The 17,925-nt window shown below is 40.2% G+C and overlaps 1 protein-coding gene across 2 annotated transcripts in view; it reads left to right on the forward strand.

The window, feature by feature from the left end:
• ADGRL4 (adhesion G protein-coupled receptor L4) overlaps positions 1-13,885 on the forward strand; it is a 76,492-nt gene extending 62,607 nt beyond the window's left edge. Inside the window, exons 14-16 of one of the 2 annotated variants that reach the window (XM_027744048.2) lie at positions 9,926-10,017; positions 11,597-11,765; positions 12,170-13,885. In XM_027744048.2, the coding sequence (XP_027599849.1) occupies positions 9,926-10,017; positions 11,597-11,765; positions 12,170-12,232 (324 nt within the window). In that variant the 3' untranslated portion in view covers positions 12,233-13,885. Of the gene's footprint in view, positions 1-9,925; positions 10,018-10,336; positions 11,030-11,596; positions 11,766-12,169 lie in introns of those variants that run through there. The other variant, XM_039384737.1, reaches the window with a different exon arrangement.
• Positions 13,886-17,925: the final 4,040 nt, after the last annotated feature.

Consider the following 17,925-nt stretch of genomic DNA (forward strand, 5'->3'; position numbering starts at 1 on the left):
CCTCTGACTGCCATCACGACAAAATATAACACCATCTCACATTTTTTTAGTGAATATTTATGCTTTGAAAATTCTGTGGGGTTTTTTTCCAAAGGGTTATTTGTGATAAATGCCTAGTTATATTTCTTAGATAGATGAGAAAAATATACTCTACCATTTACTGTAGGTTTTTCGGAAAATAGCTGGTTTAAACATTTTTTTATATCCACTGGTGTTCCTCAGTCTGCCTTTTTAGTGGAAATAAATTTCCTACAGGGACTAGCAATGGCTTTATTCTTCTTTATTAAAGAGTAATAGCCCCCTTTTCATTAGCCCCTCTGTGGCTTCAGTTAAAGGTGTCTCCATTGCATTTCCCATGCCATTGTGGATAAAGTGGAGATAATGAATTATATAGTGGCATTAAAGACTGAGTCTGCAACTTTGTTAGAAACAGATTAGTTCAAACCACAGTGCTGTTCAGCAACAACAATACCTGCTGTGCTAAATAATAACTGAGTCAGAAAATGCTTGTCCTGCTCAGTGGACAGGATCAGCTAAAATCTCCAAACCACAGCTTCCATATTTCCACACCCAGTGGATGCAGTTTATCACCAAGACCAGAGCCTGAATTAAGGTTTTTTATTTCCTTCCCTCTGCCACTAAAGCCCCCGTTCTAAGGTTCCTGGAAATACTTGGAAAAAAGAGGCTGTGGCCATTAGTTTATAACACGAAAATTACTTGATCCTGTGCCATCACATAGGAACAAATTTATCACATGAGGGTGAAAGATGTTCAAAGCAAAAGTGTTTTTTTAAAAAATCAGCTTAGTAGTGTTATAAGGAAAAGTACATTAAGTGTTCCAAATAAAAGTATTTTTTTTTAAAAATCAGCTTAGTAATGTTATAAGGAAAATTACATTAAGTTGTCCCTCATGTCCATTGAAAGGACATCAGACTTGAGCCTCGAGCATGTCCTCTGTCACCAGGAGTGAAGCAACCAGACCCAGCAGGTGAGGGAATACAGGTGGATGCCAAGGGGAAAGGGAAGAGCACCTGCAGGTGCCAGCTGGCTGTGCAGCTTTCCTGAGCCATTCCACAGCTCAGTGCAGGGTAATGTCTCTCTTCCCTTCAATTCCAGGAAGATAAACTGTGCCCACACTTTTAATGGATCCATGTGTAATGAGCCACAGTGAATTTTTGTTTCAGGAAAGCCACGTCAAGAGTCTGAAATAGGTTGGCTTTTTTGGGTTTTGTTTCTTGGGGTTTTTTTTATTGCTTAATATCCTCTTGGGTGATTCTTTACATTGCCTTGCAGTAAGCACAATTGCTATAAACATATATGCTTACCCCAAAATGTTCATTGAAAGGACACTGTAGGTTTGCTTTAGATAGTTAGCATAGACTGATGATGTCTTTAGGACTTTCTTAGTAATTAAGTAATGACTGCATCCACGTGACATTTTCTCACTCAAATCAGATTTTCTTCCACTATTCTACTGCCCCTTTGATTTATCACTGACAGGTACTTAGAGAAGTGAATTTAAATTCACAGTGGGAATTGCACATGAATACTCTGCTTGGAAATCTCACTTGGTCACTGAAAGAAGTTTTTGTGTCTTTGAATAAGGCACAGCATGGGATTTTGGGACCACATTCACAGCAGAATCATGGATATTTCTGAAAAAGCAAAAGGCCAAATCCTCTGGAGGATTTGGCAAACTGTGGAAGGCATGGACAGCTTTCTGCCAAATACTGACACCTCCAAAATGGCAAATATAGCTTGTTTTCAGACCTGACATCTCAGTCATGCTCCTGGTGCTGCCTCCCTCCCAGTAGCTCCCCCATTCACTGAAGAAAGTTGTGCTAAAATATAATATACAACTATTTCACTCCTCTTTGCCAGGTAAAAATCCTGCATAAGGCTCCAAATGCAGCATAACAAAGGTTTCTGTGTATGCAAAGAAACCATAGCAGGGAGGAATGTGTAGTCTGAAGTCTTTGATGCACCTTGAATCAGTTCATTAAACAGCCTGATTTATGTCACTACCAACTCACAAGAAAATGCACCTTCTCAAAAGTTTCTTGGAAAAGGAAAAGAGTAAATCTAGTAATTAATTACACTGGGAGCAAGATAGACCCCAGTCCTACCACCAGATCTAACTGGGCTAATGTTTATAGCTAAGCTCAGGTACAGCTCTGTTGGTTCATCCCTTCTTCCCTTGGCTGCAGAATTGAGGGTAAATAAAAATATTTAGGTCAGTATGTGTTTAGCTTTGCAATCCAATGAGAAATAACATAGAATCTACGAGTCTGAGAAGCTGTTTACACTGATGAAAAGCATAGGAATTTATTTATTTATTTATTTGTTTGTTTGTTTGTTTGTTTACAACTTGTTATAAGTGTTCTAAAAATATAAAGGAACTACTTAATTGAGTCTAAATCTATAGCTCGAGGTATGTAAAAGAAAACTTTGAAGTACTCATATGCAATCCTATGTGAAAATCTTATATTTCCTGACAGGGTTTGAAATAAACTTGTTTAGTTATGTTTTAACTTTTAAAACAAGCAAAATCATTAAAATCTTAGAACCATAACATTCTAACCCTGCATAATTGAAACTATTTCCCCAAAATATAGCCTAAAGGGGATTCATCAATGTTTTTGTTACATTTTCTACTCCCAGAGAAGACTGCTGCTGTATACTTAAAGCATTTGAGGAGATATATTCACTGGGGACATGGTAATGAGATAAATCAGTCAGGAGACAAACCCAGACTGTTTGACTGCCAGCTTGTGTCCAATTTTATGCAATTAATATAGCATACATTTCCATTTTGAAGCTTAAACTGTTGTATTGTTAAATAGCTTAATTCCATCCTCCCCTGACTGAAATAACGATGACCCACTGGATGTTGTCATTTTACCCAGCCATTAGCCACAGAGCCAGAAAGACAGAAATGTATTGCTCTCCGTGGCAGAACTCAGACCATCACAAGCTCATTAATTCAAACGCTCATAATGAGGGTCATTGTACAGACTGATACAGATACAGCTGCTCTGAACTTCAGACATTTTTTGAAAGAGCCAAATTCAATATGATATATGTAAAAAATTCAAGTATATGCCTAAGAGAGCAGCAGGGGAAATTTTCTCATTCTTTTTTGTGAGATCTGACATCAGCATATAGATGGTTTCATCAATTATTGAGACGGAGACCAAGAAAGGGAAAGGGAATGATTTGGGGGTTTCGTTTTTGAAGTTTGAATGTAAAGTGCTCAGACTGAATCAGAACTAGTATGTCTGAGTCTTTAGAATTAGCTACCTTTTTCTTATACCTTCTCTTCTTTGTAACACTAGAGAGCCTTTAAAGGCTGGTATTTGAAATGTTTTAATAACTTTTGAAAGGCTGGGGTGTATCTTTTACACGGGGATACCATATATGAAATTACCTATTCCTTTTTCATTCTATAAATAATGTGTCTTGGAAGTACCCTCAAAAAACTCAGTCTCATATTAAACGATTACACCGGTGTGAAAAAAACAAACCTGTCTTTAGATAATCCTGGATGAGGAACTGGGGGATGAGGGAAATCCAGGTCTCCCTGCTCCAGTGAATATTTAATTATTTATATGGCATGGAATAGATGCAGCAGTAGCAGTGAACAACCTGTAGAGAGCCTGGAGAAACCAAGGGTCATAGCCCAGTCTGAATATTAAGTCGAACAGAAAATTGTGCCCATGTCTCCAACATCCCTTATAAATGCCCTGTCCACAGGGATTTTCATTGTTCAGGAGAGTCCTTTCTGGTTTTATTCAGAAAAGCTGTCCTAGTTGGTGAAAGCACAGTCTAAAACAGTAAATGTCTTTCAGTGCTAATGATCTGACATTTTTCAACAAAAAAAAAAGTGTTGGACAAATCTTTTTTGAATGCCCCATCCTGATCCCTTTCCTTTCACCAGGTGCCCAGGTGCTAACTGAGCTACCACCATGAAAGATGGACCATTCCCCTCTGAGCTTTCAAGTGCTCTTTTGTCTTGCTTGGAAATAGGAAAGGGGAAGAGAAGGAAAAAAGATGTCTTGTCAAATTTGACAGCTGTCAGCTATCTTGAAGGGGCAAAATGATGATATATCACTTCACTCAGTAGCTTACAATTTAATTGTAATTAATTATGAAAGAAACTACAGCTCTTCAACATGAGTGCAAATATTTTTATTTGCAGACAGATGTTTTGCATGTTTTATTAAATCTTGTGTAGTTCATACTATTCAGCACTCAACTAAAAATAACTATCATTTTGAACCTACACAGAGAGAGCTTCATGCAGTGTGAAGCACTAACATCATATTTACTCGAGGACAGAACATTATGTTACCCTTCCAGTATGTAAAACACGTACATTTAACACTGGAATTAAGGACCTATTTTAAATATAGCAGTTGCTAAGCAATGGGCTATTAGCAGAACTCCAACGGCTTGGAACATTTAGGAGCTACATGCTCAGTTTTATATTATTACTTGGTTTCCAGAACACAGTTAGCAATCAACAGAGAAGTTTGTAATTCTCTTAGACGACAGATGAGATTGTTCCTCAGTGCTCTCTGCTGTGGCAGCCCCAAGCCTGCCAGGAGCAGAAGCCAGAGCAGCAGCATCCTGGTCCACCCATGCCCACTGTTGGGGTACAATAAAATCCAGCTCATAGAGATTTGTGTCTCCTTAGAGACTATCTGGAGTTATACAATACATAAATGCAGGATTCTAATACTTGCCCTTATTCAATGCCTATTTCACATAAATATATTCTAAGTTTTCCATTTGTTCATAAATACACCACAACAGTTCTCCTTCCCTGCAGGAGCCTGTGCAGGATCACTCTGTTCAGGTAGCCGTGGCAGTAGGAGATCAGAGGGAGGGATGCAAACCTGCAAACAGATTCCCAGAGCCATCCTAGCTGTAGGTGGAGGCAGGTTAACTCCACACAGAGCTTTGCCCATCCTATCCTAAAATACGTATGACTAATTGAACAGAGCTAATTCTTTTGGCAAAGCCTCCTTGTTATTGACAAGGTGATTAGGAAATCTCTTTGAATTTTCAGTTGCTTTTTCTCTCCTACAAGAGGAAATTATGCAGACTGATGCTGTGGGTCAGATCTGCCCCTGGGGCTTGTACCACTCCAGGTAGCTCTGAGCTCTTCCTTCTGCGCCTGCTGGATCTTCCTCATCAGCATCACAGTTCTGAACATGGGAACTGCACCATGGGGGTCCCCAAAACAGCTGTGGGAAAATTTCCCTGTCCTGTTCTGTGCCCCAGTGTGCACCCATGACACATGCCATTGCTAACCTGCAGAGTGAACCTGCAGCAGTGCCCAGTTGCCAGTGAATCCCTTGAGACTGGCATTTTCTGTGGTGTGTACTGGTAAAGCTTTGACAATGCTGGTGGCAGTGGAAGTTTTACTATTTAACTGGAGTTCTACCATGGGCTTAATGGGGCCAGAAGTCACTCCAAAGTCCTAAATCTTTCTGACCCTTCACACAGGTGACGTCCCTGAGAGAGATGTACCGAACACTTACAGTCCTCCCTTTAAACTCAGTCACAGGGGTACAATAAAATCCAACTCATAGAGATTTGTGTCTCCTTAGAGACTATCTGGGGTTATACAATACATAAATGCAGTTTCCCAGGATTCTACAGAATCCTGATTCCATGGGATCCTAATAATTGCCCTTATTCAATGCCTATTTCACATAAATACATTTTAAGTTTTCCATTTGTTCATAAATATACCACAACATTTCTAGAATTTAAGAAAGCTAAAAATACTTTTACAAATACCTTTAAGGAGACTTGATTCCCCTGAAGATGCTGTGAGTGGAGGCTGTTTCTGTATCAGCACTTGTCTTTGATTAACCACTTAAAAAAAGAAAAGAAAAAAAGGAATAGATTAATTATTAAAATTAGTCCTGTAGTGCACCTGAGCATGAAGAGTGAAACATGATTCCCACTGAATTACAGGGAGGCAGAGCTGAGGATGCTCAGCACTTCACAGAATTGGGCTGGCAGGGAGAAAGCCAGAGGTTTCCTTTGTGAAATAGTAAGGACTGAGGGCACTGATTGCCCACTAGCAGTTTGGAGTGGTTTATTAAAGAAATAAAATTTTTAAAAAATTCAGTTCTGGGCTTGGAATCAATGCAATTCCCCTTTAGACTATTAGGCTTGCCGAGGAGCCCCTCTCAGGACACGCAGCGGTTTCTGTGACTGCTCAGCCGTGTAATAACACCGCAAACAAAGACACGAGGGCTGGCGGTGTCACACTGTAACATCGTTATTCACTCCATCAAACTGCGGCCACCTCGGGGTTTGCCCAGAGCTGCAGAGCAACTCTGCTCATTACACAGGTACCTGGTCCCCGCAGCTGTCCCCAGGCTGGCCCCTCTCCAGCCCCGGGCCCTGCCTGTCCTGAGCTCGCTTCCTTCCACACTTCCCCGCACATCCCGCTCCGCTCCAGCTCGCTCCCTCTCCGGAGACAGCACGCCTTATGTTTGCCATTTCATTCTCATTCACCTTGCCTGTCACCTCAAGGCAGCCTTAATTATAATGTCATTGAAGGTTTATTCAACGAGATCTGAAGATTGTGCTTTAATTATAAAAATGAAAACACACGATTACAACCGAAGTAAGTATAAAACAATATTTGGCGGCAAGTGGCAGCTGAAACCTTTTTAGATCTTTCAGTGCCTCTCATCCAGAAGTCACTCAGCTTGTTCCAGACGGAAGGTTTGGGGATCTAGGATTCCTTGTGTCTTTTTCTATATTTTGGATGACTTTTACAGCCTGCTACTTCAATTTCTGCTCACTTGAAACTCAGTTTTGAGTACAAATTCAAATGTCTCAAGCGCTTGTACCTTTGGCCAGGCATTTTAGGTGATTTGACTTCCCATTACATTTGTTGGAATACGTATGACTCTTTGGGGATATCAGTTATATTTCCCCTTTAGTCCTTCCAAGTCCAGCTTCTCAGTGTTCCTACTCAGCCCAGCCACGCAATATGAACTTTTTACTTTACATTTCCCAGAAATAGTTGAGGCTACTGGTACGTTCATGGGTTGAAGCAGAATACATTAAGTTTAGAATACCTTTTGGATTACCAGTTTTCTCTAAAGGCCACAATTGACACATTATTTACATTAGCTAGTTTTTTTCTCCTGGATGATTTACCCATGAGTTCATGTTGTTGTTTTCCCTCAAGTTTTGCTGCATCTCCGTGTGACGGGACAGTTGCAACTACTTTTTTGCATCACGTTTTGTCCCCCCCTCAAAGAACAAAATGCAGTTGCCCAGGCCTCTAGCTAAGGTTGAAAAGGGGTGGGGGGAAGAGAAAAAAGAGGAAAAAATGCTGTGTTGCCTAAAAACCTCTGGTTTGAGACACCAAACATTGCATAAAGGCAGTCTAGGCACTTTCACTTCGCTATAGGTATTTTTTTATTAATGGAGTGCTTCAAAACGGGGCAAAGACCGACTTGAGGCTTTAATAAATCTTGGAAATGACCTGGTGCTTCAGAAGTTAAGCTCACCCTCATTACCCTGTAACACTGCCTCCTGCAAGGCTACCTGAGACGTGTGGTGCAGCAGTTGTGCTCTGGCAGCTGGTTCCAGGAGCCCGTGTTAACCTCTCCTGTTCCCCTGAGATGGACAGATTATTCCCATTAGAAGGGATTGATGAATGAAAAGATCGTGGTTAATGGGTATTACTTTAATGCAGAGGGCCAAATCCTATTATCCTGTGCAGTGGACAGTGCAAACAGTGTTTGTGTAAAGGAGCCCCGCTGGGACAGAGAGAAATGGAGCCCAAGTGCTGCCCCAGCCTTGCTCAGCAAAACCTGCCTGGTTCTGCAGCTGCTCATGTGGCTGAAAAATAAGGGGAGTTGGCCCAGGAGCTTCTCCCAGAACCTATTCCTGGCAATAGTTTGACATCAGTGGTCGTGGTGAGGGGCTGCCAGAGGAGAAGTTGGGCCATGTTGGTTTGTGCTGTGAGCTCCATCTCAGCTCCTGAAGAAGTAGGAATGTGTGTTCTCCATGCTCCTGGTACTTTGATTTCCAGCTACCTTTTTCAGCTTAATAAGTACATTAGGTGGGTTATGCAGATTACAGTGTGTGCACTGAGTTATTTGATATATTATTCGCCAACAAATATAAGATAAAAAGTAAGTCTGCATATAATTACCCACAACTGCTGACTGACTTATAATTAACTTTGAAAAATTGCTGGTTTAGGAGATATCATAGATTACAATTTTAAATATAAGGAGCTTCAGAATAGCTCTCATGATCAGCGCTAGTACAAGGTATTCAGTGAAGGATTAATTCCCTAAACTGCTAATCAGCTCTATCTCCTGTCTTATCAAATTGTAAATATATTATGCTGTATTAAAGTATGAGCATGCAGCTAATTAAAGTAGAGCCTGCTTTAATATCAGATGCTCCCCCCTTGACACAACAAAAATGTTCTAAGGACATAGCTAACGAGTGTTAACAAATGAAAGTGATACCTTTTGCAATGATGCTGTGTCCATACAGCAGCTTTTTGTTTTCTTTTCAGGGGTGAGGGGTTTTGTTGTTTTGTTTTTTTATTTAAAGAAAAAGAAGAAGGGGGAAAAATCATACAGTTTTCCTGGAGAAACTAGTTGGGAAGGGCATTAATTCTATTTAGCCTACAGCTAGAAGCCCACAGGAATCAACCAAGAGATTACAACCAAGGATTTACAAATACTATCTGAATGACATCCAGTGAAGTTTTGGTTCATTTACTAACATTTTAAATAGATTCTGATGTTAAATGCTGAAAAGCAAAATACAATACTTTTTTAAAAAGCAAGAAAGCAACCATCCTCATTTTTAAAGGAATGCAGCATAAATTTAAATGAAAGATCAGTGAAGCCTAGCGAAGCAAAGAGAGGATCAGAACTATAATTGAGCATCATTTGCAAAACTGCTTCTTTTAGTTACTTTTCTCTGTTTCAAACTCAAATAAAGCAATGCCATTATACAGGCAGCAGGGGAAAAAAAAATCAAAATTATTCATCTATGAAACAAACATGAAAAATAAGAGAGAATACACAGCAAGAAGCCTCTCAATTAGTTAGATTTTTTTAAAAATTCTTTGTGCAAGCCTCAAAGTTTTTTTGTGCCACTTGAAAGTTTTCACACCCTAAAGACCTCAGAATGTATGATGTTATTAATGTTATTCAGCAACAAAAGACACATATTTGTCAAGATCAACGTGACAGAGAAGAGAAAACCCATGGGATAGAGAGGGTTTGGTGATTTTTCTCCCTTTCCCTTTCCCTTTCCTTTCCTTTCCTTTCCCTTTCCTTTCCCTTTCCCTTTCCTTTCCTTTCCTTTCCTTTCCCTTTCCTTTCCCTTTCCCTTTCCTTTCCTTCCCAAACCTTCCCAAACCTTCCCAAACCTTCCCTTCCCAAACCTTCCCTTCCCAAACCTTCCCTTCCTTTTTCTTTCCTTTTTCTTTCCTTCCCTTCCCTTTTTCTTTCCTTTTTCTTTCCTTTTCCTCTCCTTTCCTTTCTTTGCCTTGCTTCCCTTTCCTTCCTTCCTCTCTATCTTTCCCTTTTCCCTACATCTATGCTTAGGGAAAATAATCTCAGCAGGAAATCAAAGAGATTTACCAATAAAATCAATGGACATTTGCAGACTGTTAGTAGTGATAAAGTTGAGATAAGGTGGAATTCCATCCCTGTGTGATCAATGTTTATTGCAGGGCCCATATTTTTTAATGGAAGTGGATCAAAACACTTTTTTTCCCCTCCTGGCCCTGGATTCTGGAGGTTTCGGAGACACAGAAACTTTATCTGACTTGTTTCATTAAAATGTTTAACAGTTATTGACCTTCAAAAGCGTCCTGGTTTGAACTAAAAGTTCCTTTCTTCATTCCCCACAGGTTAATTTGTTGGCTTTTGGAGTGATTATTTATAAAGTGTTTCGACACACTGCAATGTTAAAGCCAGAAGTTAGTTGCTACGAAAATATAAGGTAAGTTTGCCATTTAACACAAATTCTCCCTTCTGTAAGTTTGACTGCAGGCAGAGGTGATAGTGAGTATTCAAAAATAACAGTTTAATCTCCTGAAAGATTTGTAGAAAAAGAAGGATCTTTTTTTTTCCTGTTATCCCCTTATATATAGTTGGAAGTACATTTTGCAATCATGATTCCCATCCAGCTATACCTTGTACAGTAACACTGGGGGGGTGTCAGAGGTGCATGAGGAATCCCAGCAGCCCACATCAACCAGAGGGTAAAGGCTGATGGCAAGGTTAAAGAAGGAATTGTCCTTTTTTTTTTCTTTCCATAGCTTCTATACAAGCCAAAACAGATCTCAAAACTTGTGCCTGAAATGGGACCAAAATATTTGCCTGGAAGTAACAAGTAATTCAGAGATAAGAGACTCGAGCCATTCATGTTCCTTGGAAAAGTCTGCAGTGAGACATCGTGCTCCTGTGGTGTTGGGGGGATGGGGTAGATCCTCTCCAGGATTTTACTTTGCATGCTGCTATGATTTTTCCATCAACTCACTCTCCTTAAAACTGATTTATAGGGACCTTGAAAACCGTTTGTGCAGGAAAAGCTGAAGTGTACTACAGGGAACATTGAAAACAACTCACTGTTTGTGTTGCTTAGGAACACTCCTGCAGTTTCAATGCATTGCACTAGATTTATAGTTAGGATTTAGCAATTGTTTGATTGATTACTTTCTCTTATTCCTCACCCTTCATAGCTTCGTGTGGTGACCTGGTTCTAATGAAGTTGAAAATTATTCATTTTCAGGGGAACAGTGCTAAAAATGTCTGCTGTTCAAAGGAAGTCCTGCAATGACTGAGCTGAGAATGAATAAGAAAGTAATCAGTGGCTTCATTTCCAAGACAACATGCTGTAATTTGCTCAAGTCTGTGAACAGTGCTCTACAGCATCTTGGAACAAAAAAAAAAGACATAGCCAATCAGTTCCTACAATTTTAAAGCATCAATATGCTGACCCAGGAGCTATTTGAGAGTATTTGTGTTCTAAAAACAAAAATAATTTTTTTTCTTTTTTTTTTTTTTAAAGAGAAAGAATGAAAGAAAGAAAGTCTGGTTTTACAACTGGCACCTCTGCAGTGAACCTGAGAGGCAGCCAGGGAATCCTTTGATGTCATGCACATGCACTGACCTCAGAGCATACTGTACATTTTTTCTGGGTTATTTTTTTGAGGAAGATAAGGGGGAGGAGGAAAAGTGGGGGGAATGCTTCATAACAGGCATATGTTTTTCCTTGGGGAATTACACTAACAGTAGATTTAAATCAAATCATATGGTGCTGCAGTACACCAGAGAGAACACATCTGAAGATTAAAGCAGCCAGTGTTTTAAGGCCCTCCAGTTTTACTCCTTTGCTGTTCCCAAGGGGTCCCGTGAGCCCATCCGTGCCACGGTGCTGCAGCACACCCTGAAGAGCAGCCCGTGCACTTGCACTTCTCAGGCCTTTGCAGCTGCCAAGGGATTGCTGACCCGAAGTGGAGACAGAAGGGAAGTGGTTTGTGCCTGCACGTTGCTCACGACGTTTCTCTCCTGCCCAGGTCCTGTGCCCGAGGTGCCCTCGCCCTCCTGTTCCTCCTCGGGGCCACCTGGATCTTCGGGGTGCTGCACGTGGTCCAGGGATCCGTGGTTACTGCCTACCTTTTTACAATCTTCAATGCATTCCAGGGGATGTTCATCTTCATTTTCCTTTGTGTACTGTCCAGGAAGGTGAGTGTTCCAGTCCCTGTGGGAAGTGACCCAGGCAGTCTCATGTACCTACACAGTCAGGTGCCAGCCCAGAAACTGAGCTTTTGTCTCCAGCAGAGACAGAACCTCTGTCTAGTTTTTACCTGCTCACATATTTCCTCCCAGCTTTAAAACTAATGTGTTAAACATGGGGAAATGGGTTTTTTTAATTGTAAAACTGGTTATAGTGCCATTAACCTGATGAAATAATCCAGTGTGTCCCCACACTTACCCCGGGACGATGCTTTCTTCACTGTTCTGTCCTAAGGTCAAAACCAGCCCCACCTTAAAACATCTAGAGGCAGGAGCAGTACAAAATGAGTTTAAAGACGTCTAGACCTAGCAATAAACCTATTTCCTATTTGAATTCAACATTTTTATTTCAGATTCAGGAAGAGTATTACAGGTTGTTCAAAAATGTTCCTTGCTGCTTCGGCTGCTTGAGATAAACGGAAGGAAAACACCCATAAGCATCTCAGTGGAAGAAGGGAGCAACCCACGTGTTGTTGTTATGGATATTACAGCAAAATATGGTATTTTGAAAGCATGAAATGACCCAGTGAGCAGGCATATCTCTTAACTGAATTACTGACTGGTTTTGTACATATGTGTGCATTCCTGCAGAACATTTATATTATTTTGTATACAAACAGTATACCAAAAAAAAATGGATTATTGCAAAACAAGTATTAATAAAGACCAGGGAAAGAAGCTAATTTCTAAAGAAGCTCAACAATTCAACAATATTAAAAATATCTGCAATTCTTGAAAGCAAAATATCAAAAACCAACTGGCACGGCAGATTTTAGGAATTGCTTTGCTGGTGGAAACATGTTTCACTGTCCTTTTGTAGTAATGAGCTTCTTACATTAAGTTGCATGTGACCATCTGCAGGGAATGGGTTCCATTAAAGAGTCAATAGATAAAGATCTGCTTCGGCCTAGACTTTTGAAAACATTTCTTTTAATTTAAAGTAGATTAAAAAAGGAATTTGTTTAATATTATTCTCTTATCACTCTGAAATATATATTTGTATATTAATCAATGCTTTATTTTTATAACTTCTAAAGAACTGTTTAGATCTAAAGAGCTGAGGTCAGATCTGATACAAGAATGGTGGGACAGCCATTTTATAAGAGAAAGATTATTTTGTGAATACTTTGAAAAAGATCTGGTTCCTGTTTTATTTAATTTCCAAAAAGGCTGAGATCTGCTAAACTGGCACTATGATTTTGGAGGCTGTGGGAAGAAGATCCTTTCACAGGTTTGTCACTTCAAAGAGATACTTGAAATCCAGACTTTGTAGGATCAAATTAAAAATAAAGTGGTAGAAATCAGCCATGCAAAAGAATACAGATTTAAATTCAAGGTAATGTGCCCCTGTAAAATTGCAGTTACAACAGCTTTCTCTACTCAGAGCACCTTTGAGTCAAGCAGTTGTCTTCCTCTGAGGCTCCTGGGTTTGGAACAATCCTGCACTCAACCTTAGGAGTATCCACAGATCTGCTGAAAGCAAAGGGAGCACTTGAAGTGCTCTTTGGCAGATCAGAGCATGAACATGATGCATCAACAGTTCCACCCATGGCATCTTATTTACTTTAAAAGCAGGCTTTAATTTCAGCCTTCTAGCACCCAGTTTATGTGAAGTGCTCAGCAGTCTCCTGCCCACATTGCCTTCTCAGGAAGTGCCTGGGATCTCAGGCGAAGCCCAATGTTTTTACCAGTGAGGCACTGTAAATATGTAGTTGTTAATAAATCCCACTGCTGTGTTGTCTGTTAAAATAAAGCACCACGCTGAATTTTATTTATATTAAAAGGAACTCTTTTTTTAGTAACGGTCAATTTTGTTTGGTTTTCTTTTTCTTTTTTCTGTATACACAAGGTTTTCATTGTATGCATTGCAGTGACAGGCTTCATTAAGTATATTCCATGTCTCTGTCAAATTTTTTGAAACCACAACAGGAGTCTATTTTTCTGAAAAACTAAAAATCTGCTGGTCCTTTGAATGTAAAATATGTGAACAAACTGAAGTGCTTTGCTTTCACATTTTGACATTTCCATTCATTTAAATAAATACAGCAGTAAAAGTTCTCATTGTTATATATCATTTGCCCTCAATTATTTGCTATATTTCCTTTGCTGTTGTATATGTTCTTCTAGGTTTGGGAAGATGAAGATACATGTTACTTAAAAGAGTATTTTTAGAAGGATATCTACTAATACATAATTTTTAATCTCCTGCAGAACTGTAACCTACAGTAAGACTGTCTGGACAAAGCATCTCTAGTAATGACTTCAGCATGCTCAGTGAGATTGAAAAAAGTTCCTTGGAAAGAAAATACATCATAAAATGTTTAGGCTACAATAGTCTTTGTAATGAAAGAACATCTTTCATAGGGAAACTGGTCTCCTGTCTCTGGGTCAGATCATCACTGAAATGCTGTTTTCCTTACATACAAGGATGAGTTTTCATCTTTTAATACAGCACATAAAGAGCAGAAGAATTTTGTTTAGATTCACTGCCTTAGACCCTGAAGGATATTGCAATTGTCCTTCCTAATGCATGCAGACATGCTGACAAGAAATTAAAGGGTTTATTTGTCACAGCCCCTCGGTTACACGAGCCCAAAGCCAAGAGAGAGAGGAGAGACAATGGGCATAAACTGAAAAAAAGAGAGGTTTCAGCAAGACATGAGGAGAAACCTTTTCACCATGAGGACAGTAAAGTGTTGGAAAGGATCTCCCAGAGAGAGCTTGTGCGATTGTGTTAAAATCTTTGCAGGTTTTTAAGACTGGACAAAGCCCTCAGCAACCTGATCTCACACCTGACCCTGCTTTGAGCAGGAAGGTGGGTGAGGTGACCCCCCGAGATCCCTTCCAGCCTGAATTGTTCTATGAGCCTATGGTGTGAAATATCAAATCAGAAAAATAATAATCGGGCATGAGTTATGATTTTGTTACACAGACTTGCACCCCAAGGGCTAAGGATCAGCTGAACAAACTGTTTTTACAAAAGCAAATTCATCTAATCTATTTATCAGATCAACTAATAACTAGTTGACTGGTTTGAAAAATAAAAATTTGTTTCAACATTTTTTTAATGTAATTATATGTATTAAGAGGCATGTGACACGTCCAGTAGGGCCAACGGGAAAAATTAAAAAAAAAATAAAAACAAATCAGTGATGGACCAGACAGAGAAAAAGAAAAATGTTAAGGTTTCACTCTGAAAGTAAATGCTTGATGAAGAACTGTTTCCATGAAAGCAGTCAAACAGAAATTTGTGTTCAGTGTTGCATGTCAAGGTGGGCTTCAGTATATAATAAATAAGGTAAGGACTTGTTTATTCTGAAATAAATATTCCCTCAAAGAACTAAAACATTTAGAAGTTTTAGAAGTATTTAGAAGAATCTGCAATATTATCATCACATCCTTTGGGAGGTTTAAGCTGCTAGAGCTGTGCTGATAAACAGATCTTCTGTGCTCTTTACCTGTTGGAATGAAGCAGGCAGGCATTTAAAACAGGATGAATACTGTGCAAATTTATTTCAGGCTTTCCTTCACTCTCCAGGTGTCACAGACCTTCAACACAGGTCATGGTGGTACTCTGAAGCCAGGAATTTGCAGACTTGTGCATCTTATTGACCAACCACATGAAGCAATGTTGCACATTTTGACATTAAGCAGAATGAAAAAATATTTTCAGGTCTGATTCCTCCAGCTGCTACACCTCCAGCATCGCTCTTCTCACCAATAATACCATTTTTTATGTCTTTATCATGATAGTTCCTTAAAGGCCAGTTCATAATCGCACTCAGTTAATCACAGAATCATAGAATCATAGAATCAGTCAGGTTGGAAAAGCCCTCTGAGACCACCAAGTCCAACCCTTGATCCAACCCCGCCGTGGTTCCCAGACCATGGCACTGATGCCACATCCAGTCTCAGTCCTAACTTCTTCTTTGAAATCCATACAGGTGAGACAAAAAAGTCAAAACTTAACCCATGAAGAAAGTTTAAACCTTCTTTCCTTTGGGATAAGAGGTGGTGGGAGGAGGGCTCCTGGACAAGACCCTGGTCCAGCCTGTGTTACTCTGTTCACTTTGTGCTCATACACTCAGTGCTGTGAGATTACAGAAGTGAAGATGCTCCCTCGCCAGAGTCACACCCCACCCCCGCGCTATTTTTACATAAAATCAAGCCTTTGAGATGGATGCAGACTGGCAAACAGCTGATCACCGAAGCACCCGTGCTCCGGTTAAACCCAACCCAAGCGCCGAGTGCCGCCGTGCTGAAGCATTTTCACGAGCTGCCTGGCTCCCTGCCAGCCCAGCCCTCACAGCCCTGGCCGTGGGCAGCCTGTCCATCTCCATGACAACCCTCCCGAACAAACCTCATGGAGAACCAAGAGCCCTTGGCACGCCCAGGCTTTGCCAGGAGTCGGGTCCAGGGCCACGGAACCCGAGGGGCCGCGGAGCTGCCGCTTCCAAACGAGCTGCAAGGTGTGACTAACACAAAGCACGGTAATTACATCGGCTCTGCTGCTGCACAGCTAAACTGACGGCAGCGATGCTGCTGGGTGAGAGGGACAGAAAGTACGAGAAAAAGATCCCGACACACCAAAAAGTAGCAGTAAAAGTGACAGCTGAGAATGTACTCATTTTTTTCAAAGTGTAACCAAGAAAATGCTTAAAAAGCACACAGAAATTATCATGAAACATAAACATGAATTTTGACTGATTCTGTTTGTGATAACAACTATGTTTTGGAGAGGCCTTGTTTTACATCTCCCCAGTGCAGGGTTGCACTTTTCCCAGAATTCCTTTTCCTGAACTATCCCTTTAAATTTGGCAGAAGCTTTACTTCTACAGATGTTGTTTTACAGCTCTTTGTTTTTTCTTGTCTTGCTGGTACGTACTCAAATTTATTGTGTTTCCTCCGTTAGATTCCCAAGGAAAAAGCATCTTTTCATCAAATTTCCTAACATAAGGGAGCTCTTCTGTTTTCTGAAGCATTGCCAAATATTCTAATGAAAATTAACTCCAAGACTGACCACCAGTCTTCACTGCAGTGCAATAGGCACCTCCCTCCAATTTAAGCCTTTGTATTTATTGTAACTATTTATATAAATGCTGCAGTCAGCTCTGAATCCACATAAACCTAACACCATTTAAATTAATTTTGTAAGACTTTTGTGAGACACTGCTGAATAATTTAGTCAAATCCAAGTTGATTATAAACAGCTCTTCTTTACAATAACTAAGTTTTCAAACTGTTTTTAAGAGACAATGCAGTTTATTTTGTAAAATCAGTTATATTTGAATCTAAGCAGGGATATTTTCCTGACCCACCATTATTTTGTCTAATGGATTGAGTTAAAGGCAGCAATTTTCAAAGTCCCACTCCTCTCTCTCTTTGAATGTTTCTGCACTATGCAGACTTCTGGCACCACCTTGGCTTCTGATGGGTTTCAGAAATAATTGTTGATGATACAGTAAATTTGTTTTCTTTCCCTTGTGTTTAAATCCCAGTCTTACAAACACTCATGTGTTTGCTCAGTTTTATGCACGACTAAGTCTCTGGCGTTAATGAGGCTGCTCATGTGCATAAAGTTAAGCATATGTGCAAGTGTTGTATGATCAGGGTCTTAGGATGCCAATTTGCAGTAATAACAGATTTGCATAAACTCATGATCCCAAGCACTGGGCTTCCTGCTCATTATCAGTGGTGGAATTCGTTCAGCTGTTTTTCATTCAGTCATGTTTATGAGCCTTTTCTTCTCTTTGAAGTGAACTTCAAATTGTTTTTCTTGCCACTCCTCAGCCATTGCTGATTTTGTCTCTGCCACTTAACATATGGGGGTTTCCACCCCACTTACAAATGCCCACCTTAACCGTGTGGTAGCAGCTCATTTATGTCAGAGAGGGAAGATCAGGTCACACACTCCTCAAACTGAAAATGTGCTCCTCCCTGTGTAAGAGAGCTGCAGAATACCAACTGCAAATGCCCAGCTAGGACTCATCCAAATCCTGTGCACAAGTCATGTGCTCTGTTGTCAAGGGGTTAGGCCCTAAATGAAAATAGTAGCAGCTGTAACCCATGCAGTGCAGATGCCAGCTAAGGGAGAGGCAGCTTGTACCCC

Source organism: Pipra filicauda, unplaced genomic scaffold (genome assembly GCF_003945595.2).
Source record: "Pipra filicauda isolate LSUMZ 115617 unplaced genomic scaffold, ASM394559v2 scaffold36_size6622888_pilon, whole genome shotgun sequence".
NCBI classification, from domain to species: Eukaryota; Metazoa; Chordata; class Aves; order Passeriformes; family Pipridae; genus Pipra; species Pipra filicauda.